We start from the raw sequence: 26,966 nt of genomic DNA on the forward strand, positions 1-26,966 counted from the left end.
AATGTGTGAAAATGACAAAATAAAGATGCCGAAATGTTCATCATGATGAATTTCCTGTTTCAAGCTAGTCTTAAGACTAAGAAGGTTGATTTTCACACCAAGCTGGTGTGAAACGAAGTCAGTGTTGCCTGGGAGGTAGCTAATCAGTCGGAAAAACAATCTACAAATGTGTAAAGTACATGTATACAGTATGGAGTCAGTAGTAAATGGTCTAGTCTAATCTGCCAGTGCCTCCAGTCCAATGTATAGCATCAATGCTAACGATGAGCGTCAACCAAAGAGCTGAAACAAAGCACTGCAGAATAGAATAGTGATTGAAGATGAGGCTGCCTCATTCCTGTTAGGTTGTGCTTTACCAGGAGCTCTGAAAACAACATCACTTGAACTTCTCATACTCTTCATTCATTACTTTTTTTCCCTCCACCCACACAGCTACATTGGGCTTTAAGTCTCGACAGTCTATGGGGGTTTTGTAATATATAACGGCTCTCCGCCTGGTTGGCGCAAAGAGAGGCAGGACATTTAGTCGAACAGCTTGGCTGCTGTGGCCTTGCCATCGTACTTGGAACCTTTTCCATCAAACTCGGAGGGCAGGATGTCGGCATCAAACTCCTTGTAGTAGTTCTCCAGCTCGTCTCCGTGGACAAACACCTAGAGTAGGAACAGCAGCTGTTAGAGGCCTTTGAGACAGTGGGGATTTTCAGCACCTGACTATCCAACGTGTAAATAAGTGGAAAGTCAGTAGAAAGTCTATAAAATCATTGCAAGAGAAATACAATATCAGAAAAACAGATAAAACATTAAACACTGTATAAAGTTAATTCTAAAGAGGCATTTCAGGTATTAATGTATTATTTGAGACAGCAGCAAACACTCAGCTGTATTATTCAGAAGAAGCCAGCAACCTCCACCAATAAGAGGCACTGTCACATAAAGTATTTTAAAAGCATAAATCTTTGAATCTTGTCTAACTCACTCTCTCTAGCAGCTTGCTCTTCATGAGGGGTTTGACCACATTGTAGGTGGTGGTGAAGTACCAGGGCTGGTGGATGAAGTGCACAGCTTTGAAACGGGCGGGGAATGAATCCTGAAAGAATAAAAAGTCAGGTGGATTAGATATAAAACCTTTATCGAAGACACGTACTCTGAATTAAGTTACAGAAAAGGTATGAAGACCTCTCTTTTTCTACTCTTAATTTATAGCTCATGGACATTTTTCACACCGAGGACCGGAGCAGCTCTTCCTGGTAAAGTTAACTGTGAAATGCCTTGCTCAGAGGCACCTTGGTGTTAGGAGAGTTAGAAACATGTTTTCCACTTAACTCTTGTATCCATCAGTTTACAATCTTTTAAAATAACTTAACCTTCTGAAAACTTCAACACAAACTTTTTCATCTGCAGTTTTCAGTTGTAGAATATCCATCTCTCCCACCCTGCAATCCGCCTTTAGTTATAATTGTCCCACCTGCAACATGTCCACCATCTTCTTGAGCTCGGTGGGTTTGATTCCTGACGCCTGCTGCATGGTGAAGCCCTTGAAGTTCTCGATGATGCAGAACCCGTTGATCTGAGTCTCCTCGTTCTCCAGCAGCTTCTCCAGGATCACACAGTAGGCACGAAGGATCTGAATATACACACATTTATTATTCATATCATATTTAAATCAAAAGTGAGTTTGTTAATATGCCTTCTCAGGTGCATTGTGGGATATGTGGTCTCACGTACCTCATCAAAGGTGATCTCTTCATAGTCCCAGTTCTCGATGTTGAAGAGCAGAACCACACGGCCGTACTTGTCTCTGCTGGGCAGGATGCCAGGGTAGCCAGCCTCGATGGTGCTGCGTACGGCCTCTGGGGTCAGATTCTCAAACAGCTCGGGGTAATCCTTCCTGAAACGCACGTAACCTGGGTGGAAAAAACAGACACACATTCTGGGGTCACACCTGGTTGTAAATTTCCCTGTCCCTCGAGCTACTGGAATATAGTTTTCATCTAAAGGATTTCAACACTTCAGAATTTTTAATTCACAATTTAAACAGTTTAGTGTTTTTGTCTATTAATGAAGAGGTAAGTTGGGTCACACTGTCTTTAGAGACTGATGATACAACTAAAACTTTTAAATCAGTCTAGGCTTTATTGTCCTATGATGATCTAAATGGTGCTTCAAAGGCTTTTTTCACCCTGACAATGACAAATATTTGATTGAAACTCTAAATCACTGTAAATTTGTAGCATGAAAATGATCAAATATATACTCAGCTAAATTAGCCTTCAGAAAAACAGAACATTACAGAACATAATCAAGACTTTGAGACCTTCTGGTGAAAGAAAATGGTTGTCAGTATATTCAGTTCTGCCTCTCTGCTGACGTACCCTTCATGAGCTCGAAGGCTCTGGGCACGTCGTACTTCCTGGCGCGGATGAAGCGGACCAGCAAACTGTCCGGTTTCTCCCCAAAGGTGTCCTGCACCCCCTTGGCCACGTCATCACCTCCATCTGCCTTCTCCTTAATAATTCCTCGCAGCTCCTTCACTGCTGCCACCTTCTTCTCATCTGTCTCGTTCAGCTCGTCCTTGGCCTGCAGGGGGAGCCGGAGCAGACAGTTAGCTGACAGTTTGGATAACTTTGACTAACTCAAGTTGGAGCAGTTGGAGAAACTGCAGTTTTTTGTATTTTGTACTGATCATCTTTCAGCTCAGAAGATTGTCACTTGGGTTTTATACAGTTTAGTGAAATACTGTTGAAAAGTAAATGTAACTTTAACTTGTGTTGTCTGCTCATGAAGGATTTCATGGATAGCTACCTTACTGTTTGACAATGCTATCTAATCTCCAATTAGCCTGATATTCAGACTGAATGACTGTTACTTAGCCTAACCTTGCCTTCATGTTAGCTTTCTTGTGAATGAAGAGCTCACATTGCACCAGTTAACAATGTATTATCTTTCGTCCTAGGTGTGAGCAGCAGGTGGTTCAATAGCTAACTAACCTAGCATGCAATGCTAGCTAGCTAGCCTCGCCAGCCTTTCATCCAAAGTCTGCTTTTCCCTGTTTTTTGGTGCAGTCTTTTAGTACATTCATCCAGCTACTGTTGTGACAACATGCGGAAAATTAATACAGGTGGAGTCTGATAAGAGCAAAACTGTAGCTAGTAAATGTGTCAGCATATCCAGGCTGTCCAGATGTTTCTTGAAGGAACATGTCCAGTCACCTTCTGCTTGGTGTGGTCTGGCAGGCTGGCACAGGGTCCAAACACTGGCCCGTGGTCCTTGACGGTGAGACGCTCCAGCTTGGACCTGAGAGCCTGCTCCTCCTCCGACACCATACGGTAAGTTCCGCTCTGAAAAGAGATGCATCAGTATTAATGAGAACATTGTAAATTAATTTTATGCTTATAATTCAGTTATAGTGAATATGGTTCAAACTTCTCTCAGGAGTGACAGAGCATTGATTTCCCTGCAGCTAATATTTGTAATCTGTAGCTCTGTGTGTAAATACAGTACATCTTCTTTGTGCACTATGGAGTTGATGAATACAGTTACCATGTGCTTTAACATGTTAACAGATACTAAAATAATATCTTCATGATCTGCAGAAACCATTTTTTCATTTGACAAAAGAGGCCAAAGTTCTTGAATATTGAATGTTGTCTAAGCCAGTGGGCGGCAGGCCTCTGCAGGGGGGCTCCAAACTGTTTTAGAGGAGGAAATGAAAAAAATGACATTATCTAATAGTTTTGGGTGATTTTACCGGTTCTCCCACATTCCTGTCTATGTTTATGGGATCAGATAACAATCATAATCCCATTGGCATCCAGGAATTGGGCAAGTAAACTAAGTGGGGTTGCAGGGGCGCCTTTTCCAAGTACAGTCTGAGAGGAGGCCTGCACTCTCAGACTTTCAAAACCACTGGTCTAAACACTAGCAGCTATATGAGAACTTTGCTCTGATGAAGTTTACAATTGGCAATATTGGGATTTAAATCAGTAAATATGTGATGAGTGACTCATGATTCATAGTAAGAAGTGGAGCTGTGTTGTTTAGGCCAAAGATATTTCTGTTTTATATATTTCTGTCATCAACAGTTCGCTAATGTCAGAGTAAAGCAGCACTGAAGCACATTTTGAAGATAACTGTCCCTGCTCTCCATTAGGCTGAAACACCTGAATAGGTCATTTCCACAGTTTATCATAGCAGGAAAAGCAGAGCTGTTATTAATGACATTAATAATGGATGAGTTTCATTTAGCTGCGCCAGCCTAAGGGCCAGTTGGTATTGTGGATACTCGCTCATTGGGAACGACTTAATGGCACACAGAATGGAAACAGATCCATCATTTATGTTATTGGTTACACCAGTGCCTGACCGCTTTAACGAAGGCCAGTTAATGATGTGACAGCAGGTGTTTGGGTCGCTGATGGAAAACACCTGCACGCCGTGACATTGTTTGCAACCGTAACATTTAATGCGTCCAGAGAGAAACTGCTCTTTTTCTATCTTTTCTGTCTTTGCAGGTTGCTTTGGACAAGAGCTCAATGTCTTACTGTGTTGATATAATTCTCTCACAAGACCTGGTTGTGCTGTGTGAGGTTTAAAACATGTCTAATCCATGTGAGACAAAACACACGTCCACCAGTGCTTCAGCAGCATAATCAATAGGCCTCAGTGTTTGATTAATCTCCCTCACGAGTCCAGTAAAGCCTGTAAATACACGGTAAGGACTGCTAGTGGACCTGGAGCAGGGATCAGAGATTAACAACTAAGGCTACTGTAGCTGTTGACGGCATCCTAACAATGAGCTTTGCTCTTGAGAAATGTTGAGCTGCAGCCACATTACAGGAAGATGAATGGGTGTTTGTCTTGGCAATTGTTATTTGTGTGTGAGTGTTACAGCTCAGAAATCCATCCAAAATATCCCTGTGGAGCAAAATCAAAGCACAGTTTAAGTTTAAGTAAAAGTGTGATAACTTACAACCACAGCCATATCTCCTGCTCCTTATATCAGCTCCGAACTGTCTGCAAGAAAATGAAAGGGAGTTTGTGATTCACATGAAACAACTGACACACTGCGCTCAACATTAATCCCCCTTTATCCCACCCTCTCTGCTATCACAGGGTACCTTGATTTGGCTATATTTAGCACTCGTCCATTCCTGGATGATTTGTCAGGAGATTTAAGGTCAGGAGTCTTTTGGTTTTATAATCGACAGGCTCACATTTGCTGTCAAGGTTCAAACTCTTTGATAAATTCTGTATAACCGTAAGGATCACCAAACCCTTAATGTTCCCTTAAATCTCCTGTGAAGCAGTCTTAAAGTAGATAAAAAAAAATCTCATAGTGTGATGTAGCATATGCAGTATCTTCTTGTTTTAATCTACTGTTTTCTTTTATATGCAGAGTTTTTTCTGAGGTTTGTGGAAGAATTTGATGCACACAGTGGATTTGTGGATCCTCCCTCAAGAAATGTTATGTTTTTTAAATTAAAATTATTATATTTGGGTACAAAAAATTGGAAAAACTAGAGCAGATAATAAATACACAAAAAGCATAAAGCAACACAAAACTTGATAAAACTTGCTTTAGTTTTGCTCTCCACTTTGATTTTACCTTAATTTGACTTAGGTGGTGCCCAAAATTGCTGTGCCTAAGCCTTATAATGGTGGAGAAAACCCTGATCTGCAACTATTTTGATAATCGATTAAATATTTCCCAAATAAAAAAAACAACAACATCTAGCTCTTTTGTCAGAATACGTGACAGTACACTGAAGATTTTCTCAGCCAAATTAAACAATTTGAAGTCATCTTGTGCTTTAAGAAATTGTAATGAACACTAAACTGGCATTTAATGCACAAAAATTATTCATTGAGAAAATATCCAGCAGGTTAAAAATAATTGTTAGGAAATTCTCAAATGTCTTGTGCATCATTTTATGCACATTCCTCTGTCGTTCCTGCAAAATTTAAGCATTTTCTTCTGATCTTTTTTAGATCAATTGATAGTCCTCCTTCTACTATACTATAGCAGAATATACTATACTATACTCCCTTATATTGAATACAAGTAGGCCTAAAAAGCCTCACACTAAAAGACATCCCACTCGCCACACTGTGTCTCTGTTCCATATTTTTTAAAGACTCCTGCATCACCTTCACAGATATAACTGTGTTATTATTCAATGTAAGCCACTCAGTTGGTGCTCAAATCCAAAGCTTCAGAACCATGAGCACATTTTTGGGAATTTTTGCTCACAGTGGGAATGCAGCTCTGAACCTTGCTTGTGTTAGTCCCATGATGCACCTGCTGAGCACGATATGGACTTCACTTGATTAGATTTAGCACTCAAATACCTCAAAATACAAGAAGAAAATGGTTTTTGGTAGTCAAAGGAAGCAGAATATCCACAGTTTATAAGAGAATATCACTGTTCTTGGTCAAAATCACTGCTACGTTAACAAAAGTTCAGCTATAGCAGGACCAAGAGGAGCTGCAGAGTTTTACAACATCCGAGGAAGAACAGAGTGTGAAGCAGCACATCAGTAGAGGAGGCTGAGTCTTACCTGAGGCAGATGTGAAGTCGCCGGTGGGCAGTCACAGGGGTCTGTGTGGAGCAAGGTGGACCGGACCTATGTTTTGTAGTGCTGGGATTAGTGGCGTCACACCAGATTACATCCTGCAGATTTCTTTTTCTTTTCAATCAGCATAAAAGTGGCGGAGGGTGGGAAAGAAGGGGGAGGAGGGGAGGGAGAGATGATGAGGGTGTTTGGCCAATGGTGGAGGTGCTCCTATAATGAAAGGCAAGGCCAGGGCACATTTTGATGAATGATGTAATGTTGAGTGCACACTTTAGGTAAGAGGTGGTTTAAGAGGGTGGACGGATTTGATTGCATTACAAAGAGACTCGGGTGGAGTGAAAAGTGACCATTGTGACCACTGGTTTGATTTCTGCAACGTGATTACACTTGGGTGAGAAGAGAGGGGAGCCTGTGTTCTAACGGGCTGTTTCACATATTTAAAGGCATTAATGGGAGTTCAGTCTGCTTCTAATGTTGTGACATTTCTCCCTGGATCATCAGCAATATTATCTCTCTTCTTGAATGAATCTTTTTAAGTGAGGTTGATTTCTTTAGTCTGCCAACAAAGGCTGGAATTTATGATATAGTCTTTGTTTCCATGTGACTAAAAAAATAGACAATACAATCTCAGATCCTGATCTGCAGCAAAATCTAATATATAAATCTAATCCACCAAATTTCATGATGAGATCTGATTAAACAACAGCACGTTACACCTCATACAATATTTGCAACTGAGCCCCACTACCTCTCTGTGTTCAGATTGAACAGCTCGCCTTGCACACATACTAAAACATACAGTAAGATGTAGACACAAAGACAGATGAGTAATAAATAGAAAGAGAATCAAATAAAATTTGCCAAAGAGTTCAGTGGAATAAAGGAATCTATAATAAAAAGAGGATGTTGATCATCAATTAATAGAATAGAAATAAAAAAGAATAGTAAAATTAATAAAAAAAAGAACAGAGAATTTAAAAGATGAATCGCAGAGGGAATAGTGTTTTCTATGTTATTCTCTATTTATTATTTTCTATATCTTTTGTTTTTACTTTTTGACTCATACAAAGACTTTACATGTTGTATAACCTATATATGATTTTATGAATTTTGTGTTTTCTTTTTAGTTCACTTTTTTTGAAGCACTGAGCTGATTATCATGTTTGAAAGGTGCTATATATGCCTTCTTCTTAATCTTATTCTTCCTATTTTCATCACCTGATGGCGGTAAAAGGTATTAATTAGAACAGGTTCTGGTCAGTAGCTGCAATTAGATTTTGGGTCCGTATGCTCTCATTTTTGCTGCATCCAGCTGTTCATCCAGATTCATCCAGATTTGTCAATGAATCGATTGTCAGGGAAACTATTTGTTAATCATGAACTGTTCCCATCTTTTAAGCAAAACATTTAAGGATTCATTGGTTTTCTTTCTTTGATATTGTTGTAACTTGCATATATTTGGGGGGGTGTTTATAAATGGTCGAATCAAACAGGCAATCTGAAGAGGTGGCAGAGTGGCCTTTTGAAATAGCAATGGTGATGGTTATGGTTGCAATTCAGCACTGCTACAAAGGAAATACAAAGCAAAACAAACACAATAGGAAAAACACAGAGCAAAAGAGAAAAAGCAGCAGAAATATCCGGCAGTTCACCAAATATACAAAAATATTATAAAGAGGTGTCAGACCAGTTTTCTAATTAGGACGTCTTAAAAATCAGAAAACAAGAAATCCATCATTCTGACTGAGGAGAAAACCTTCATCTCTTATGTTTTCCTAAAGCAGAAATATGTACACAAGCCCACAAGGATTTGGATTTAGACTTAGGTGCATTCATATCAGTTAACATGGACCTTAAACTACCCACAATTCCCCGGATCAGATTAGTTCTCACATACACATTATACATCAACACACACAACATACTGACACCACGTGCCGGTCACCTTGATAGCTGTGTGTGCTACAGCGAGCATTCATTCATTCAGAGCTGAGAGTGAAGGTTAATATAATAATTCTGTGAGCACTCAATCTAATCGGACACACGCGTACTCTGTGTTTATGTCTAATCTCAACTGAGCAAGGCTGAGTAAAAAAAATCTAGATTTAATCTCACGTAATTGAGCAACAGAGAGGCGTGCATGAAAACGAATTAACAAAGAGCTGGACAGTAAATACAAGAGGATGCTGTGAATATAGTAAGTGCTTTGGTTTTTGCTTGTTGAGCGAAAATAATCTTATCAATATCGATCATTATGAAAAACAGTGGAACATTAGCAGCGTCTTAAATCAGATTTACAGGGCCTGTGGGAAGTGAGGTGATGGGGCCTCATTTATTCCATCTGTAACAGACATCTTGTGTCGATCTATTCACAGCCCAAACACACCTCCGTGCATTAAAGAGAAAATGTGCCACTGTTTATGTGGATGTCCAGTTGGTTTTGATAGTAACATAAGTCAATTAAAGCAATAAACTCCTCAGTGTGTGTTATATTGATCAAGTTAGCTGAGTTATCCTGCTACAAAATCTGACACCAGTGACATAGTTGGTTTTAAGAAAGACTTCAAGCTATTTCAGCTTTAATTTAGCCTCTGGCCTCTTTAGCCACTGGGGCATGCTGCTGCTCAGAAACAAAACTCGTTCTCTTGCTTGTAAATTACCTTATAGCAAAAATGGTACCCCAAAATAAAAGTGCAGAGGAACAGAGGATGTTAGTTGACTTTAACTAATCTGGCCATATGTTACACACTGCTCCTTTAAAATTATGAGATATTTTTCAGTTTCCGTGAGAATCACAAAAGGAATTTAAGTCTAAACATGTACGGCCCTCTATCAAAATAAATGCTCATTTTATTGGGTTTTTCAATTCTTCAACACCCAGACCCCAAGGACGCAAAATAAAAAATAAAAAGTTTTCAACCTATTATCATCTAATATCTGTAAATTTGACAAAAATCCTTTGTCCTGAATGTGAGACCCTTGATGTTGCCTTTACACTTCAGCAGTCCATCGCTGCAGCAGGTTGTTCTTTTGTGAGGTGATTTGTGATGTTGGGAAGTCGGCCATTTTCCTCTCTCTGACCCCGGTAGCACTAACGTCACCAACACACGTTTTTCCTCCTGATGCAACGATGAAGGAGCAGGCAGCCGACTAGTAATCTGCTAAATCGGGGCTGATCTGCTCAATAAAGCGATTTGGGGAACAAAATTAGACGGATTGGGCAAACAATGCTACTCTGTTTTCTCCCTACAGAGCTGAGGGGCCAAGTTCAGGCTTTAGATGTGTGTGTGTGTGTGTGTTCATGGGTTTGAGTAAGATAGCAGGGAGCTGAGACACAAGTACAAATCCATTTACAGAGCCATAATAAAATGTGCAGCTCCACCTGCAGCTCGCTGTGTTTCATGTGTAGTTAATGTCAGTTAAATTACATGGGTCATTCCATGCCAACTCACCAAGGGCCGACCAGCTCATGTCATGGATTTTCTTGAAAAAAATAATATCCAAACTACTATTAAATTCATGAGACCTTGCAAAATCCTATTGCTCTACTCCAAATACTTTTTAAGTTATGAATTCTTGAAGTTTGGCCCTCTGAGCTAAATTTCTGCATTTTTGTGATTGTATTGTCTTGTATTCTCCGCCTCACCAATCAATTATTTTTCACTGGATTGGGCTTAAATTTGTCCTGACCAGCCAAGAGAACTTAAGGCAACATGTTTTCATTTAAATAGTTGTTGCTGAATGGTTGCAGTAATCAAATGAATAACAGGAAGTCATATATTTTTTTTTTTTTTTACCAGAACAAAGAATCTGTCGTTTTCAAAAATTCTCCACTAGTTTTCACATTCTTGTAACCAAATTTTGATTGTGTAGTATACAGCCACATACAGCAGCGCAGCATTTGAGTTCAATGACTCACATTTCAGTTACAGGAATTTAACTGAGTATGCTGGGAGAGAAGAAAACAAGGATAAGCATTAAAAGTGAAAATGGTGCTTTGTCTTCAGACTGTAGTGTCTTTTCTGGGTCAGCCCACTTTTAATGCAGTGGGTTTTGTAACCTATTTGGACATGGTGCCATTCGATGATTTAAATTCCTGATCCAGTATTTATGACAGACTCTGACCTGTTGGTCTGGATGATCCTGAAAATATTTCCCAACTCCAACAGAGCTTTAGTTTCACACATTAATGCTACTGCTGCTGTTAATGCTGATTTGGCTCTGAATCAAGTAGGAGGACCATGACGCCATTGTTTGTTTTTCCTCCACAATTAGCACGATCATTAATGCAATGATCTAGGGCAACAGAAGTAAAAAGGTATAGGACAGCTGACTATACTCTCATCAATAATCTAAATGCAACACTTTTGTTTTTTTGCTCCAATTTTTCACAAGCTGAAGTAAAAGTTTGAAGACTTTTTCTGTGCAGACAAACGATCTGTCAGATCATGAGCATGTATCCTGCAGTGTGCATGTGTGTCATTGTGTTACGTGATAAAACTCCACATTTAAGAGTGGCCTTTTATTGTAACCAGCCCAAAGCACGCCTGTAATCATGCTGTTTCATCAGCATCTTTATTTGCCACACCTGTCAGGTGGATGGATTATTATCACAGTGCTCATTAACACCGATTTTAACTAATTTGTGCACAATTAATCAAAACATGGAATCCATTCTTAGAATTTTTAGAAAATAAAAATATCCTGGTATCACAAATGACTCACTATTGCTGCTTTTTCTTGCAATTTTTTACTTCATACTGTTCCGACAGTTCCGACAGATTTGTAGGTTAAACCGTAGCACTCGTGTATTTTTTTTTCCATCGACATGCATGACCCTTTGACATGTTTTAACTTACGTTTTGATTATTTTTGTGTATATAAATCTAAAATGTGTTGTCAAAAAATGCTTGTCTCAAACCTTTTCAAAGCAAACAAACTGAAAAGAAACCCCAATTAAAGTGCCCTCAGCAGCACTATGTTACTATGCCACAAACTGTAACTTGAGTTAGCAGCATCTGCAAAGTGAAGTTAAACCAGACCAAATCAGTTCTAAAGTCATATAAGAGACACAACAATAGGGTAAAACTTTGTTAATATGTTGTTCATTGAAAGCACAAAGTGATAATGTTTAAATTAAACATGATGCCATTTTATTGGGACATTTAAGAGCAGCTTACAATGAGAGGTAATTCCATAACACCATTACAACTGAACACAACTGTTAAAACATTAAGGCCACATATACATGGAGGTAACTGCAACAGATTAAATTTAAAATGTTTCCCTTTTACCTTATATATGCAGAAAAACATTTTAAAAAGTGTAACTTGTTCTACTTTGAGTGCGCTCATAGCAGCCACTTTCCTGCCACATAATTTTCATGTTCTTCTATGAATAGAAGACATTTTTTTAATATCAAGCAATCTCAACTGAAAAATACAGTTGCGCTTTCCAAAACAGCTGCACCTGTGGCCCGTGTCCTATTAATAGTTAACCTTTTTACCTTTCAAGTAAGAGCAGATCAAGTTAGAGAACTCCAAACTCCGCATTTCATAACCTCAAAACTTTAAGAGCACCGATGTCACTCTATTAACATTATCAAGTTAGCCTGATAACTTAGAAACTCTGCAGGCAAACGCCACAGCAAAAAAATATGCTGTTGGGCACTCCAACCATGTTTAACATGTTTTAAAGTAAGTTAAGTGTTTTTATTTAAGCAATAAAGTTATTTTCTCCAAAGTGACACAGTACATCTCCTCATGTGAGACAATGCAGATAATCTCATTATATCCCCCCCACCAAACAATGCATTTACTTCTTACAATACTAATTTTCATCAACATTGTTTATAGTTATCTGAACGTGCTCTGATGACTGTGTCTCTTGAGGTATTTCCCACTAAATGTGCCACATATGTCATAAACACTCTCATTGGCTGCCAGCTATGACATCATCTGGCCAGTACTCGTCCTGCATGTAGTGGTTTGAGGAGGCGAAGCTCGGCTCATGTGGGGCATCGTCGTCCCTCAGCTTGTTCTGCAGCTCCTGCTCCCACTCACCCTCCACCAGCTTGTAGAGGTCGAGGGCGGCCTGAGCGTCCTCCACCGAGCAGTGACCTCTCCTCCCCATCTGGACAGGGAAACAAAGACAGGGTCAGTGTAACCAATCACATTACAAACATGCTGACAGCAGACTTCAAATACAGATTCAATTGTAGTTATGTGCACATATTATCAAAGGAAAATGAGGATCTGTTTTTGATGGCAACGTCTTACAATTTTCTTTAACTGTGAACCAAATACAGCTCGACTAGTACTGGATTTTGTAATGTGAAAGTTAAATTCATAATAATAATTTGATAGGAATTATAATTTGGTATTTAAGACAGGGCATTTCACAGTAGAGAAATGAATGTCTCAGCGCTCTCTGGTGGGCAAACATCATGATGACACTTTATTTTCATGATTATTTTTGGACAAAAGATGATGATTGCAAAACAAATTAAATTTATAAACAAATAAGTCTGAAAATGCTTCTGACAGTCAAAGTCTCACCTGTATCCTCCTGTTGAGCAGCTTACTGACCAGGATTTTCAGGGAGGGGCAACGTTCGCGGGGGAAACCAGCCAATCGGCTGAGGAGACGTGTGGTACTCGTGTCCCTGACCATGTGACCTGGATGGAGCATGTCCAACGCCTCAAAGTCGTTGTAGACGGAGTGGCCGATGACCACTTTGCCCTCAAGTATGCTGAGGATCTACAGGAAAGAAGCCACATAAGTGCATTAGAGGAGAAATATCTGACTTGACAGCTCAAACCACTTTGATGTGTATATAATGGAGCCCTATGATCTAAAATGAAGAGACAACAATACAGGCATTTTAAACGCAGGCGGTATTTCTCAGACCCTCCTCAGGAGGATTTGGACTCATGTGCTACCTGTTAAACCTGAACTACAGCTTCAGCTTTTCTAAACAATACTTCACATTTCTGTACCTTCTCCTGAGGGGCTGTTGGCTTCTCAAAGCTCAATATGGAGCAAAGTAACAGCTAATGCTTTGGAAAGGAGGAGATGATTAGAGAATCATTCAATAGAGCTCAGATCCAAAAGCAAAGTGGGTCTCACCTCTTCCCTGGCCTGAGTGAACGGTGTGGCATTCTGCAGGTGATGCCTCCTGATGCCACTCCAGCGAGTCCTGTAGTCTGTGACTGGCTGACACGGTTGGACATATTTATCATACAATATGTTGCCATGATAGTCCAGGATGCTACAGCGTGCCAGCTCGCTGCAGCGCCCCCCAGGCCCGGTCCCCACCATCTCACAGTCCAACGCTACCACCATGGTTGAGCTGAGGCACGGTGAGCTTCGACCACTGGCTGGAGGACTCGCCTCTGAGCAGAAACCACTGTCCACCTCCCAGTTGTCCCTGAGGGCTGTGGCTAAACTGTGGTGGTCAGCGAATCCAGATTTAGATGTCTCAGCACTCCTGTTCTCAGAGTTCAGAGAACTTTGACTTTCCTGCCCTGAATTGCTTGATTTTGTTTTTTTAACAAGTTTATTCGTACCAAGTGGTTCATTGTGGTTGTCCGTTAATTTCCTCTTCATGTTTGGGATCTTCATATTCTGCTGGCATTTCTTCCTTACTTTTGTGTTCTCCATGACTCGAAGCATCAGGGATTTTTTGCACAAATACCGATAGTTGTTGAGAAGCCCCCAAGAGGAGGCTTTACTCCTTTTTGACAGCTCTGCCATCATCAACCACTGAAACCAGCCTTTGCGACATAACTGAGGAAATAAAACGCAAAAACAGCCAGATTAACACTAGGAAAGAAATTCAGTAGGTAGTAAGTAATATGTGAGATTTTATTTTTCTAACATCTAAACATTTTCTCTGAAAAGGGTAGCATTGTCACTGGGGCTGTTGCATAACCTTGGTTCTTATCTCACTGTGGCCCATAAAGCAGACTGACATGAGTTTAAGTCTAAAGAATTTGTTTTAATACAATACTTGTAACAATACTTAGAGCCCACATAAGATCTCACTGATGTGGCCATGCAGAAATATCACTGACTTTAAGGGGCAGGGGATTGACAGCAACACACGAGGACACGACAGCCAGTGACACTGTCTTATTTACCTCATTAATTTAAGTTAAATCAGCTCATCTATGGTTATTAAATTACGTTAAGTCTGGGAAAACGTCAGGGCGGCATTTTTCTGAGATATTTCGCGTAAAATACGGGATGACGAATGCAGTTCTGTCTTACAGACAATGGCACCAAACTCCATTCAAAATTCTGGCATTTTAATGTTACTTTGTTACTCCCTGAATGCTACTTACTGCCTAACATTAATTTTAATCCTAAATAAATTCACTATTCTATAACTCTAATATAGCTCGTACATACAGCTATAACAGATTTAAATAACGGTGATTGATTGAGTTGATCGATTAGGCCGTGATGGGCAGTGTGTTACCCAACTGTCTACAAAAGCTTACAGTCATTCACAAAGATGTTCTTGGTCAGTTGTAAGTAATCCGACGAACACTGGCACATAAGTGTTTAGAAATGGCGCGGACTTGTGTTTTATGTAGTGTTAAATCGAGGCAGTACCTCCCACAAACAATAATTGCCAGATATTTCAAAGGAGTTTGGCGTCACGTTCCGCTACAACAACTGACATGTAGCTAGCTTGTCCAGCTATAAAAGCGACGTCAAACAAAGACAATAAATATCATTCCTCGAAGAAAAACAGACGAAAAGACTAACACTAACATGTACACTTGTTGACAAAAACACATGAGAATAATATTACATATAACAGATGAAATCATTTCTACGTTACCTTCTGATGCAGCACGTGTACAGTCTGGACATGCCTGGACGAGATCCATCTACTCCACATCTGATTGGCTCTTTCTCTTCTTCGTCTGTTCCCTGACAGGAAGCGTTTGACCGCCAAAACCTGCGGAGTCGCCACCTCATGGTTGGATGTGTTATCGTTTCACAAGTGCGACTGGACGATTTATAATCGATTGATGACACGAAAGCCGTTAAATTAATATCCGAGGTTCATAAAAACAGATATTTGTGGTGTGAAGTCCAATTCAGCACTCAACGTAGCTGCACCTCTCCGGTTGGATCACCAAAAAAAAGCCTTCAGTCCAACATGTAAGGACTGGCCATCTGTCAAATTCATACTCCAAACAAACAGGGGGCAGCATATCACCAGAGTAGCCGCTAACTGCTGATAACTGTAGCTGCCCCTTAGCTAGTTAGCTCAGAGGGCTGTGCAGCTAGCTGTTCAGACTGGGAGCTCGGGGACCAGGAGGCTGTTCGTGTTCACAGCGCTACCACAGGGGCTTTGGACTGGGACAGGCTGAGGCTAGCTGGTTAGCCTGCTTACTGCAGTAGACATCTGTGCAACATACATAATACATAGACATCATACTATAAAAACTGATTTATTCACAGTCTGTTGATGATTTTTGGACATTTTTTTAAACTAAAATCCTTACATGTTGCCCCTTAAAAGGAAAGAAAAGCCCCTTGTGACTTACTAGGTTACATACAATTTAGACAGGTGTTTTAAAAAATGATTATAAATCTATCTTCTATAAAAACAATCTGTCCAGTGTTTTTGAATCCTGGTCCTGGGGGCCTCTTGTCGTGCATGTTTTAGATGTTTCTCTGCTCCAACATGCCTGATTCAAATAAGCAATCCGTCATCAAGCTCTGCCAATGACCTTAATGTATTGACAATATATTTTTCTATTATGTTATGATGGGAGTAACTCATCTTTTTTTCCTTTGACCCCAAATTGTTTGTGTAATAATTTACAGACCAAAGCAATTTCAGTTAAATTCAGAGCAATACATTTTTTCACACATGACCCAATTTATGACTAAAAAATTAATTTGTCGGTTATTTTAAATAACTGAATAATTGCTGAACACATTTTATTAATGTAGAAAAAAAATCTAAAATAACTAAAATAACAGAAAATATTTTTCTTTAGTGCTTTGTCTCTTAAACACTAAATGCAATGACTTAAAACAATATCGGAAATTAATTAGAAACTCAAAAATCAGCCAACAGTATGAGAAAACATTTATATCCATGAATGACATCATACATTTCCTTTTGGTTTTGTGGGCCTTTTTATTTCACAATCCTTCCAAATGTACAAAAACAAAGACGTGTTACAAAAACAAAAAGAAAAAAAAAGGAATTCACCATTACCATTATCCCCTGTGACGACAACAACAAAAACCAACAGATGACTGGAGACTGCTGTCAAACCAAAGTGCATCAGCCTGAGGTGTGGTAGACAGACCAGGGGAAATAAAAATCTCAATTTTTCAAAAGCGGTCCCCCTCTTCTCTAAAAATTTGTTTTTGTTTTTAAACATCGGGCAGGCCCTGGCCACCACCCCTCCACCGTCCACAGTTTTCCCAGAGCAGCGGAGGACCTAAAAGGGAGCGCCGCATCTTTTCGACTTGGCTTCAGAGCATTCGGTAGTTCACTAAGAGAGTGGAATATAATTTAGTTCTTTCTTTGCATGGATTGATTTTCCCAATCCTCCTCCTCCTGTTGTGGGTGGGATGTTGAGTTCCTGTTTGGAGCTTTTATAGCTCTATCTTGTCGTCATCGTCGTCCCTCTTCTTCTTCTTCTTCTTCTTGGACTCCTCCTGCACTGCCAAGGGATTGGTGGCCTCTCTCTTCAGGTAGGAGATGAAGTCGCTCACCTCGCGACCACCCTGAAACACAAACGGTGAGAGGGGACAATGAGCAGAGTGGATACAAGCGTGACTTTGATTTAATGAACGCTCAAGCTGACACTCACCTCGTATTTCTTTGGGGTCATCTTACGTCCAGCTGGGGCAAAGTACAGTGTGGGGAAACTAGAAAAGCAAAGGTTGAGGAGATTGGTGAGAAATCTCATCACGAGTGAGCAAGATGCCAAAAATGAACCAGCAAAACAAAATTTACAGCCCAACTAACACAGGATATTTAAGGTCGATACAAATGAGCTTTAAAAAATCCTATAACAATGCATTGGCTTGGCCTATTTAATCGCTCTGGCTCTAAATAAATTTCAGAACTTCCAGTGAAATACAAAAACTAAATGAACTAGTAAATGGGATATGACAAGGTTTATTTCTTCCTGTTTGTAATTGGGAAGTAATGTGTAGATGAAACTGGGTGTTACATTTTCCATCAAGGCTTTCTGAGACAGAAGGGAAGTGTGAATATTACACTGAAGTGACCCATGACTCACCCGCTGACTTCATATGGAGATGGCACATCGTTGGCTGTGGCGTCCATCTTCGCAATGACAATGTTGGGATCATCAGCAAGCTTTAAGAGAAGAGGAGAGAAACAGTCAATTGTTTGCAAGCTATTTCACAAAATCTACCTCTAGAGAGTCTGTAAGTTCTGGTCCATTACAACTTTTGCTCAAAGCAAGTAAAACATTGGTCTTATATGCTGGTTTCCATTTTTTTTTAAATATTATTTTACACTTAAAAAAGTACAAAACTGAAATGAAAGACAACACTAAGTTCCCTAAACTTTTCAACCTACAATCGTTTCTTGTTCTTGTTGTTTAATCTCTTATAGTGTGTTTAGCCCTTCTTTGATTAAGGTCATTAAAAAGCATTATTTTACAGTATTACCTCAATCTGTTAAATATAGCAACAGTAGTAGATAAGACAGACGTTCATTTATCGTCTGTTCCCTCACCTTCTCCCCCAGCTCGTTGAATTTGGGCTCCAGGCTCTTGCAGTGGCCGCACCATGGAGCGTAGAACTCGATCAGCACGTCTTTGCTGTCGTCGTTGACGATGGAGTCAAAGTTCTCAGCCACCACAACCTGAAGACAAATGACAGATGTCACAATTTGTCATTATGGACTGATGAGCAGCTTTCTGTCAACATTTTTTCAAGATAGCGTTGTTATTCTTGAGCGCTGTGACTGTAGTTTTACCCCTAATGTTAAATGCTAAATGTTCAATAAGACCTACTGCAGGTTTTTCTGCTCTCAACAAGCACAGTATCTGATCCTAGAAAATAACCAACACAACAACAATATGAAAGCAGCATTATGCTACTAATATATCTTGAATGTATACATAATAGTTGCTCAGTCAACTAGTGATTTACATTTACTAGCTTATAATCACAAGTACAATATCTACATTAAGATGGGACTGCACCCCTTACAAAACATGATAAGTCCAACAGTCTAGCCCCTCAGTAATCCCGAGGGTGTAATCAAGATCTGGCTGTACCAAAGGATCAAGTATTGTTTATATTCCATTAATCCTTACAAGTATTAAGTCTCATCAGTTTTACACAGCAGGAGTGTAAATATTACACATGAAATAGGAAAATGTGGAAGCAATACAAATACCACTTAATGGTACATTATTAATAGAATTTGTCAATCTTCCTTGAGGTTTCATCTCACCTTGACAGGTCCGTCGTTGTTCTCTGGGATGGCCTCTGATTTGAGGTAGCGCTTCAACTTGCCGTCAAAGTAGTCCTGCAGGAAACGCTCCAGAGCTTTTCCGTCGCGTCTGTTACGAGAACAAAAACGGAACTTCTTTTAAATAACCAGTAGAGAAATAGTGTTTGGGGAGCAAACACATGCAGAATCAATAGATATTCAAACTTTCAATTGGATTAGAAGCCAGTAATCTGACTTTAATGTAGTTTTTCACTGAGCTCCTGCAAGCTAATGAAAATGAGTCATACTGCATTTCTGTTCATTTGCTTATTCAGTGCTGATCTCTTCTACAGATCTGTCTTGTACCACAGCACCTAGGAAACTTCTTAAAAATGTAAAAACTCACATCAACTCAAAACATTTCCATTGTGGCCCACATAAAAAAAATTCTGGATGACTGTTATAATAACCGTGAGAATAACGCGAGCTGCAGCTCACATTTTAAAATATTGGACCCATAGATTGTCATTGAACATTATGAAACCACACCCCTGAGTACATTAGACAAACATCTCCTCATTGTGTGAAAGGGTGTTGATTGAGTCACTGAGTGCTAATTCATGCAGAGACATCATTAGTTCAACACCCTTTTAAAGTCAACAAGCTAGCAAAAGGGAGAATGTGTGAATAATTAAGTCATCCATAATATGTATGCCAAAATGCAAATTTGGATGTTTGAAATGCACTTATGGCAAACGACAAAATGAACATTTGATTTGACTCACGAGAACTCCTCAGTCATGGCGTATTTGTCTCCCTTGGCAGTGCGGATGGTCACCAGAGGCAGTTCTCCTGAGCTGCCATCCAGGCCGAACTCGGACACGTCGTGGCTGAACGCGGCCTTGCTGGCAACGGCAAAGTTCAGCTTCTTGCCCTGATCAAGGAAGCTCTTGGCCACCTTCATCACCCTGTACAAAGCCACAAAGAACAAACATAGCTTGTGATTTTTCAATTTTAAATACACAAGAAGACTGAGATTTGAGCTCAGACTAAGAAAGTCAACAGCCACTGTGTGAAGGTGAGGGACCCTGGATGGGTTTAGAGACACTCACCTGTTCCTCCAGTAGTTGGAGCCCTTGGGATTTTTGTCATAATCAACATCATAATAAGCCACGAGCAGGTCTTTTCCCCTCAGCTGGTCTTTGTTGTCATCTGTCATGTGGGGGCAGATTCCAAAGCTGAGATGGAATGTAAGAATTACATATAAATTTACATCAACAATCCATATTCTCCAACCACATAATCCAGCTATGCAGATGGTTAACAGCAGTGGAACACATACGAGGATTTGGTTTCAATCCGATCAAACTCTTAGAAATACACTGCACATACTGACATCCTGCAAACTTCAATGTCATGCAGATTGTCTAGACAAGAGGCAAGCCTTGAGAAAAGTGAAAGTAAAACAAGTTGATAGGGGCATTTGCGTCATGTGGGCAAAAAAAAAAAATGCAGGAGACTCATCCGCATGCTTTGTCACAACGGTTGGTGGGAACACTGTTAAACCACATGTAGATGTGATATGCGCACAAGGGCTGCATCTTTTGTTTCCATTAAATACGTCTCTTTTAAAAAAAATAACACAGGCAGTAGCATGCTAGAGGTTTCACATTCACACCCTTCTTGCATCATGTGTTTTTTAAAGTTTTTTAAGGACCCATATCACTCCAATCATAATAATTTGTCATTATAGATTGAAGTTAAAGATCCTTTCTTTTAATTTGGCATGACTCTAATTCTCTATCTCTATCTGTACAGTGTAAGTCTAAACCTTAAGATAACGATTTAGCGAAGCATGAACGACAAAGACTTCAGATAACACTCATGAAAATAAATCAGTCAGTTATGTCATTAACCTCCAAAAATGTCATGACACTGGATTATAAGTCCAGTTTTTGTTGATCGCAAGTACCAAACACAATTTGTTACAGCTCAGATGTATGCATTTCACTGTCACGTCATTTTTGTCTGAATGCAGATACAATAGATTAATAATCTGAATCTGCAGAGTAACTAAAGTAACTATAAACTAAAGTTATCAAATTAATGTTGTGGAGTAAAAAGTACAATATTTGCCTCCAAAATTGAGGGGTGGAAATATAAGGTAATAGAAAACAGAAATACTAAAGTTAAGTACAAAATTGTACTTCGTCACTGGTTACTCTAACTTCTGACACAATCATCTTTTACTGTAAATGTATATAAGTTTCAAATATCAGTATCAGTCACCTGAATTACTAACAATTGGTTCTGAAAAAACATATTGGTCGATCCCTGCTCCTAGCTGAGTGACAGCTGACTGTGTTTGCAGAGTGCACACCTCACCTACAACACAAGGTCCTGTTGGCACTGGGCCTTGTATGTAAATATGTACAGTGACTACGCAAGATGACCAAGTCTTACCGTTGTCAACTAGACCAACTGCTCTACATGTACCAAACATCTCTGCTGCCTAACTGGAGCCTCTGAATGCTAAATGATAGGGGAAGGATGCAGATAAAACTCACATGTTGTCCTGGATGAACCTCTTGATTTTGTTGCTGGTGTATTTCTCATCGGTGAACTTCACAGAGCTGTCTTCAAACTTGTTGTTGAGTCGTGGTGGGCGGAACAGGACGACTCCCCTGTCGACCAAAAACAGGAAATGTCATTGTAGTCCTGCTGCACCAACGGCAGCTGTGTTGATAACATCAAATGTGTATGGAATCGAGATATTTGGCTTCTTTGCCAATATCGGTTCCCATGGGCTTGTGTGAAAGCAAGAATGATGACTAAGCCAAAGGTGGAAAGAGCTACTTACTCTCCGTCAATGCCTTGGCTCTGGAGGAGAGCCTCAGAGTTGGTGTGGGCGAAGCGGTAGTTGTCTCTCAGGGCGCTGGCTGCCTTCAGGAACTCAGCCTGTGATGTGCTCTTGTCATCAGCAAAGAACCCTGAGAAGGAAAGACAAATCCTATTCAGATAGGGCTACAATAAACGTGGTCCTGTTGTTTGTGGTTGTACCCAAATGGGGTTCAAGTTACTGTCCCATGCTTATTTATGCTATATTGCTGATGGACTTTGTTAACACAGAAATTGACTACAAGAGAAGGTGAATGAGTGAAATTCAAACAGTAACTCACCAATGACACTTGCGTCTTGGTCTGCAATGTACTTCTGAAAGGCTGCGTCATCCTTGAGCTCCACAGAAGCTGGGCCAGCCTGCTTCTTAAGGAAGCTGACAATCCCATCTACAGAAAGCAAGAGGAAAGTGGAGGAACAACACAGAGAAAAGAAAAGAGGGAGAGGAGACAACTGTGAGGTCACAGAAATAAGCAGATATCAGGAGTATTTGTGCAGGTGTGAGAAGGTATACATGTTAAAAATCACATCACAGGCAAATACCTGCTGTTCTGGGACCATCATAGGGACCAGATTCTTCTCCATCCCTGAAGATCTTCAGGGTAGGGTAGCCACTGACACCATATTTGCTGCAAACGTTGCTGTTGGATGTGCAGTCAACCTAAGAGGAAAGAAAATCATTCACTTTCTGAAGAGGTACAGAGTGCAGAGAGCCCTTTCTAAAGTGGACAAAGTTAAGTGAGCTGCATTATGCAATACCTTGACCAGAGGGACGCTGCCTTTCAGACGTGTGGCTGCTGCCTCATACTCAGGTGCTAGCCGTTTACAATGGCCACACCTAATGGACAGAAGATATGATGAGTCAAACAGGGGCACAATTTACACTTCAGCTGTAGTCAGGTTTCAGCTTGGCCAAGATCCTGAGGGAGGTCTAGTGATTTCACCATGTGGAATTTGATACTTCTGACGTAATTCAGTAGGGTTTGTGAAAAAGTTTAGCCTGAGGGCAACAAACATGATTCACGAGATTGAAAATCATTTAACTTTAATATTTGCTGATAACTCCATTAATTGTTTGGGTCCCAAACTTTGAGCTGAAGAATATGAAATGTCCATCACGTTTCCCCAAAGCATGAGTTGGCATTTTAATATTGTTTATTTTGTCAGTGCAACAGTCCAAAGCAAAAACATATTCACTCCGTTAACACAAATATTCACGTTTATAAAATTAGAAAGAAATATGTTTTGGTATCTTCATTGAAACATGACGTTTCCGCTCTAGATAGTATAGTGTTTGACGTTTTAATAATACCATCTCGATGAACTTATATTTCTATTCAAGTTTGGCACAGTGGAACCACGTCACAGCTCCTCTTGACCAATCAGAGGTGGACACCAAAACTTCCCTGGCCAATCAGAACGTTACAACAGTCAAAGGACACCCCCCTAACTTCCTCATAGCCTCATTCGTACGTAGTTTCCATTGAAAAGCATTCAGAACACTTACAAGTACAAGACAGACATAATTGTCTGTATTACTTTTTCCATTTTTTATTTAAATCTACTGTCAAACCGTAGCAGTCTTTGAATCACTGGTCCACTTCAATTTAAACTACGAATACAGGTAGTCGGCTTACACCTTTCCGCTTCAAGCTAACATGCTAACGTTTGGTCTCTAGCCAATAAACCTAAGACAATTTGACACTTCCGACTATGTTAATGTTAGAGGTAAATAGTCGTGCATTTTTTAACATACACAACGAATGATACACATTCAAAAAAACCAATCGAGATACACTCACAGTGTTTTAAGTTCTGCAAGTGAACGGCAATTAGCTGAACTGCTCACCGCGAAGCAAGTAAGCTAGCGTTACGTTAGCTTATTTAACGAACGTAGAGGTTTAATATAAACTGTGAAAATGACGTCTGAAGACTCACCAAGGGGCGAAAAATTCCACCAGAGCGATGTCATGGCCACCAATCTTGCTATCGAAATCATCATCCCCGTAATCGAGCACATCACTGGCCCGGGAGAACCCAGCGAGGGCGGCCAAAAAGATCAGCCTCAACATTGCAGACCGCACTCGCTAAAAGTAGTCTTTACTTTTTGAGAAACAAAATAAAAAGTTTGAATTGCAAATTGTGTCCGTGGCGGCCCCCTCTTCACCTCTTCAGCGACGTAAAGCCCAGAGCTGCAGGCTCATCCGACAGGGCCAAATGCAGACTAGTCGATAGAGAAAGAGAAAGGGATGGAGGCGGTGAAGATGTTCAGGCAGGCAGCGGGACCTCTCCTCCTAACCACAGTGTGGCAGCCTCGCATTGGTCCAATCAATGCGTCACTCTACCTCTGTCAGCCAATGGGAAGTAAGCAAACGGGCCTTCGTCCTCTCAGAACCAATCACGACTCGACAAAATCAAAACTCCTCTCTCACCCGCGGAAGTGCTTATGTTACTAGTTCATTGCTTGATATCCTGGCTTTTTAATGAACTGCAAACAACTCCAAGTGTGTCATTACAGCAAGTTATGTTATTTAATATGACATGTACGTACAAGTGCTCAATCCATGGACTATACGGCTGAAATACAGTTGCAGTGAGAAACATTTGTTAGACAATAACACACCTTTTTTCATATTATATCAGGTATACTAGAATAGGGTAAAACTTTTATGTCACCAAGGAGCACTTTGACTCCTTGTAAACTTCAGCCAATAATGATACATACAGAAAAGTACAGCAAAACAGAAAAGCAGATGCAGGGCAAATCCAACAAACCAATAAATACCTAATAATATCCTCATCAATTTAATCAGTCTAAGTTGTACAAAAAATTAAGAAATTATAAAATGTTGAATTCAGATTAAAACTTGGATGGCAATAAAGTTTCATGTAAGCCATAATTGACTTTTTAAAAATGTTCTTTTTAAAATTGTGGCTCCTGAGGTAATATAGTATAACATATAATGTCATGGAAAGAGTGGCCATCTTGGTATCGGATAATTTTCGTTAATTGATTCCAATAATGTCTTGTTTAGTCCAACCAACAGCACAAAGCACAGAGATATTACACACAGTTTATTATCATATCAAGACAAAAGTAGCAAATTCTCACAACTGAAAAGTTATTTTCACATTGTTTTCAAATTAATTTTATGTGAGTGATTAATAGACTGCCTTTCAGATGATTTATTAAGTATTGTCAACCACTCGTTGTTCACAGGCACCTTCCCTGATGCCTCAAAGACTGCCATGGTTAGACCACTTCTCAAAAAAAGTTATTAAGATTCCTCAGTTTAGTCACTTCCGACCCATATCCAATCACCCTTTTTTAGGTAAGATTTTAGAAAAAGTTGTGTCTGAACAGGTAAACACTTTAATCAAAAACAACAATATCTTTGAGACTTTTCAATCTGGTTTCAGAGCCCACCACAGTAGTGATGCGCGGGCCGACCCGTAACCTGCGGGTCTCGCGGGTTACCCGCGGGTCGGGTTGGGTAGGGTCATTAAGGATTTGATTTATTTATTGTTTATTTTTATACGTATATATATTTATTTTTATTAATATTTTAATTTGTTGTTGCCAGTTTCCAGTGCCACTCGAAGGGCTGTTTTCAAGCACATTTGTCAGACCAAATAAAAGCCTTATTCAATGACATATTTAACGTGTATTTAATAGCGGCGGGGCGGGGTGGGGCGGGTTGTGAAAATAGATGCGGTTGTGTGGGCGGGATGGAGCGGGATAAATTTTTAAATAAATGCGGGACCCGCGGGTTGGAAAAAAACCCGACCCGCGCATCACTACACCACAGCACAGAGACTGCATAGGTTAAAGTGGTTAATGATATAATGAATACTGATTCATATAAGCTTTCAGTCCTGGTTCTCCATGATCTTAGTGCAGCCTTTGATACCGTTGACCATGAAATCCTACTGCAAAGACTTGAAAACTGGGTTGGTCTATCAGGAAGGGTTCTAAGATGGCTTAGATCATATCTGACTGGTCGGGAGTTCTTTGTTTCCCTGGGTTATTTATCCTCACAGAAAACAGAAATAACCTGTGAGATCCCATAAGGTTCAATTTTAGGTCAAATCCTTTTTAGTCTCTATATTCTACCACTTGGCGATGTCAAACATTGAGTTTCACTGTTATGCAGATGACACCCAGTTATACATTTCCTGATCCCCAGATGAGCCCCATTGATAGGTTAGTGCAATGTTAGCATGACATAAATGTATGGATGTCACACAACCTTCTACAGCTGACAAGACAGAGATTATAACATTTGGGGGTAAAGTCCAGAGAGAGCAACTGTCTGTACACATTCACTCCTTAGCCCTCTATACCAAGGACCAGGTCAAAAACCTTGGGGTTATCTAAGATCCTGACCTCAATTTTGAGGCACACATTAGAAATGTCACCAAGGTGTCATTTTACCATCTTAGAAACATTGCTAAGGTTACGCCATTTATTTTTCACACCGACACAGAAAAGTGTATGCATGCTTTTATAACCTTTAGGCTTGACTATCGCAATGCTCTTTTGTTTGGTCTACCTTACAAGCTGTTGGCCACCTGCAACCTTGTTCAGAACGCAGCAGTACTAACGAAGACCAAACAGCTTTTAGCCTTCTGTGGCCCTAGTCTCTGGAACAGTCTGCCTGAGGATCTCAGAGACTCCACCTCTGTGGACATTTTTTAATTTTTTTGTCTGTGTTGTTTTTATTTTGTTCTGTGAACCACTTTGGGCTGCATGTTTGTATGAAAGGTGCCATACAATTAAAGTTGATTCGATTTGATTTGATATACCTTAGCATGCACAAGGCAGCACAACTGGATCTGATAGGTTCCCCCAACACTAGTTTTCAAAGCCCGATTACATTTTGAAATCTTCCTTCAGGCAGCACTACTTGTGACCACTTTTATTAGCCCCTAAGTTCTGATGTACAAATGCTCAGTGTTCTTTAACTAAATCCACCGTTGGCTCAGATGTCAGAGGAAAGGTCAAACACACTGATCACCATCTGAAGGTTCTTACCATC

The 26,966-nt window shown here is 40.0% G+C and overlaps 3 protein-coding genes across 3 annotated transcripts; all 3 read right to left on the reverse strand.

Moving 5' to 3' along the window:
- Positions 1–522: 522 nt before the first annotated feature.
- Positions 523–5,017, reverse strand: rlbp1b (retinaldehyde binding protein 1b). The gene is made up of 7 exons (XM_073472863.1): positions 4,970–5,017; positions 3,210–3,338; positions 2,373–2,577; positions 1,726–1,904; positions 1,466–1,624; positions 977–1,087; positions 523–651 (listed from the first exon to the last, which is right to left on the reverse strand). Exons 1-7 carry the CDS (start codon positions 4,979–4,981, stop codon positions 523–525), a joined length of 924 nt encoding a protein of 307 aa, XP_073328964.1. The 5' UTR covers positions 4,982–5,017.
- A 6,686-nt stretch (positions 5,018–11,703) lies between these two features.
- On the reverse strand, positions 11,704–15,467 carry isg20 (interferon stimulated exonuclease gene). Its single transcript, XM_073472007.1, has 4 exons — positions 15,424–15,467; positions 13,701–14,360; positions 13,131–13,331; positions 11,704–12,705 (listed from the first exon to the last, which is right to left on the reverse strand). The coding sequence occupies exons 2-4, from the start codon at positions 14,328–14,330 to the stop codon at positions 12,505–12,507; spliced, it is 1,032 nt and encodes a 343-aa protein (XP_073328108.1). The 5' UTR covers positions 14,331–14,360; positions 15,424–15,467; the 3' UTR covers positions 11,704–12,504.
- Positions 15,468–16,715: 1,248 nt separating this feature from the next.
- pdia3 (protein disulfide isomerase family A, member 3) lies at positions 16,716–24,196 on the reverse strand. The gene is made up of 13 exons (XM_073471391.1): positions 23,866–24,196; positions 22,687–22,765; positions 22,471–22,588; positions 22,209–22,316; positions 21,890–22,019; positions 21,597–21,713; positions 20,142–20,267; positions 19,815–19,997; positions 19,051–19,159; positions 18,325–18,453; positions 17,861–17,940; positions 17,426–17,483; positions 16,716–17,339 (listed from the first exon to the last, which is right to left on the reverse strand). The coding sequence occupies exons 1-13, from the start codon at positions 23,997–23,999 to the stop codon at positions 17,208–17,210; spliced, it is 1,503 nt and encodes a 500-aa protein (XP_073327492.1). The 5' UTR covers positions 24,000–24,196; the 3' UTR covers positions 16,716–17,207.
- Between the last annotated feature and the right edge of the window lie 2,770 nt (positions 24,197–26,966).

This window comes from Pagrus major, chromosome 8 (genome assembly GCF_040436345.1).
Source record: "Pagrus major chromosome 8, Pma_NU_1.0".
Taxonomy (NCBI): Eukaryota; Metazoa; Chordata; class Actinopteri; order Spariformes; family Sparidae; genus Pagrus; species Pagrus major.

Coding starts and splice junctions, on each gene's coding strand:
- rlbp1b (XM_073472863.1), bottom strand. Junction 1,905..2,372: donor AGCCTTCGAGCTCATGAAGG/GTACGTCAGCAG, acceptor TTTTCCACCCAG/GTTACGTGCGTTTCAGGAAG. Junction 652..976: donor AGAGCAAGCTGCTAGAGAGA/GTGAGTTAGACA, acceptor TTCCTACTCTAG/GTGTTTGTCCACGGAGACGA.
- isg20 (XM_073472007.1), bottom strand. CDS start 14,330: ATGATGGCAGAGCTGTCAAAAAGGAGTAAAGCCTCCTCTTGGGGGCTT. Junction 13,332..13,700: donor TCACTCAGGCCAGGGAAGAG/GTGAGACCCACT, acceptor TCTTTCCTGTAG/ATCCTCAGCATACTTGAGGG. Junction 12,706..13,130: donor TGCTCAACAGGAGGATACAG/GTGAGACTTTGA, acceptor TTCCCTGTCCAG/ATGGGGAGGAGAGGTCACTG.
- pdia3 (XM_073471391.1), bottom strand. CDS start 23,999: ATGTTGAGGCTGATCTTTTTGGCCGCCCTCGCTGGGTTCTCCCGGGCC. Junction 21,714..21,889: donor AGCCAAGGCATTGACGGAGA/GTAAGTAGCTCT, acceptor TTTGGTCGACAG/GGGAGTCGTCCTGTTCCGCC. Junction 17,484..17,860: donor TCTCCATATGAAGTCAGCGG/GTGAGTCATGGG, acceptor TTGCTTTTCTAG/TTTCCCCACACTGTACTTTG.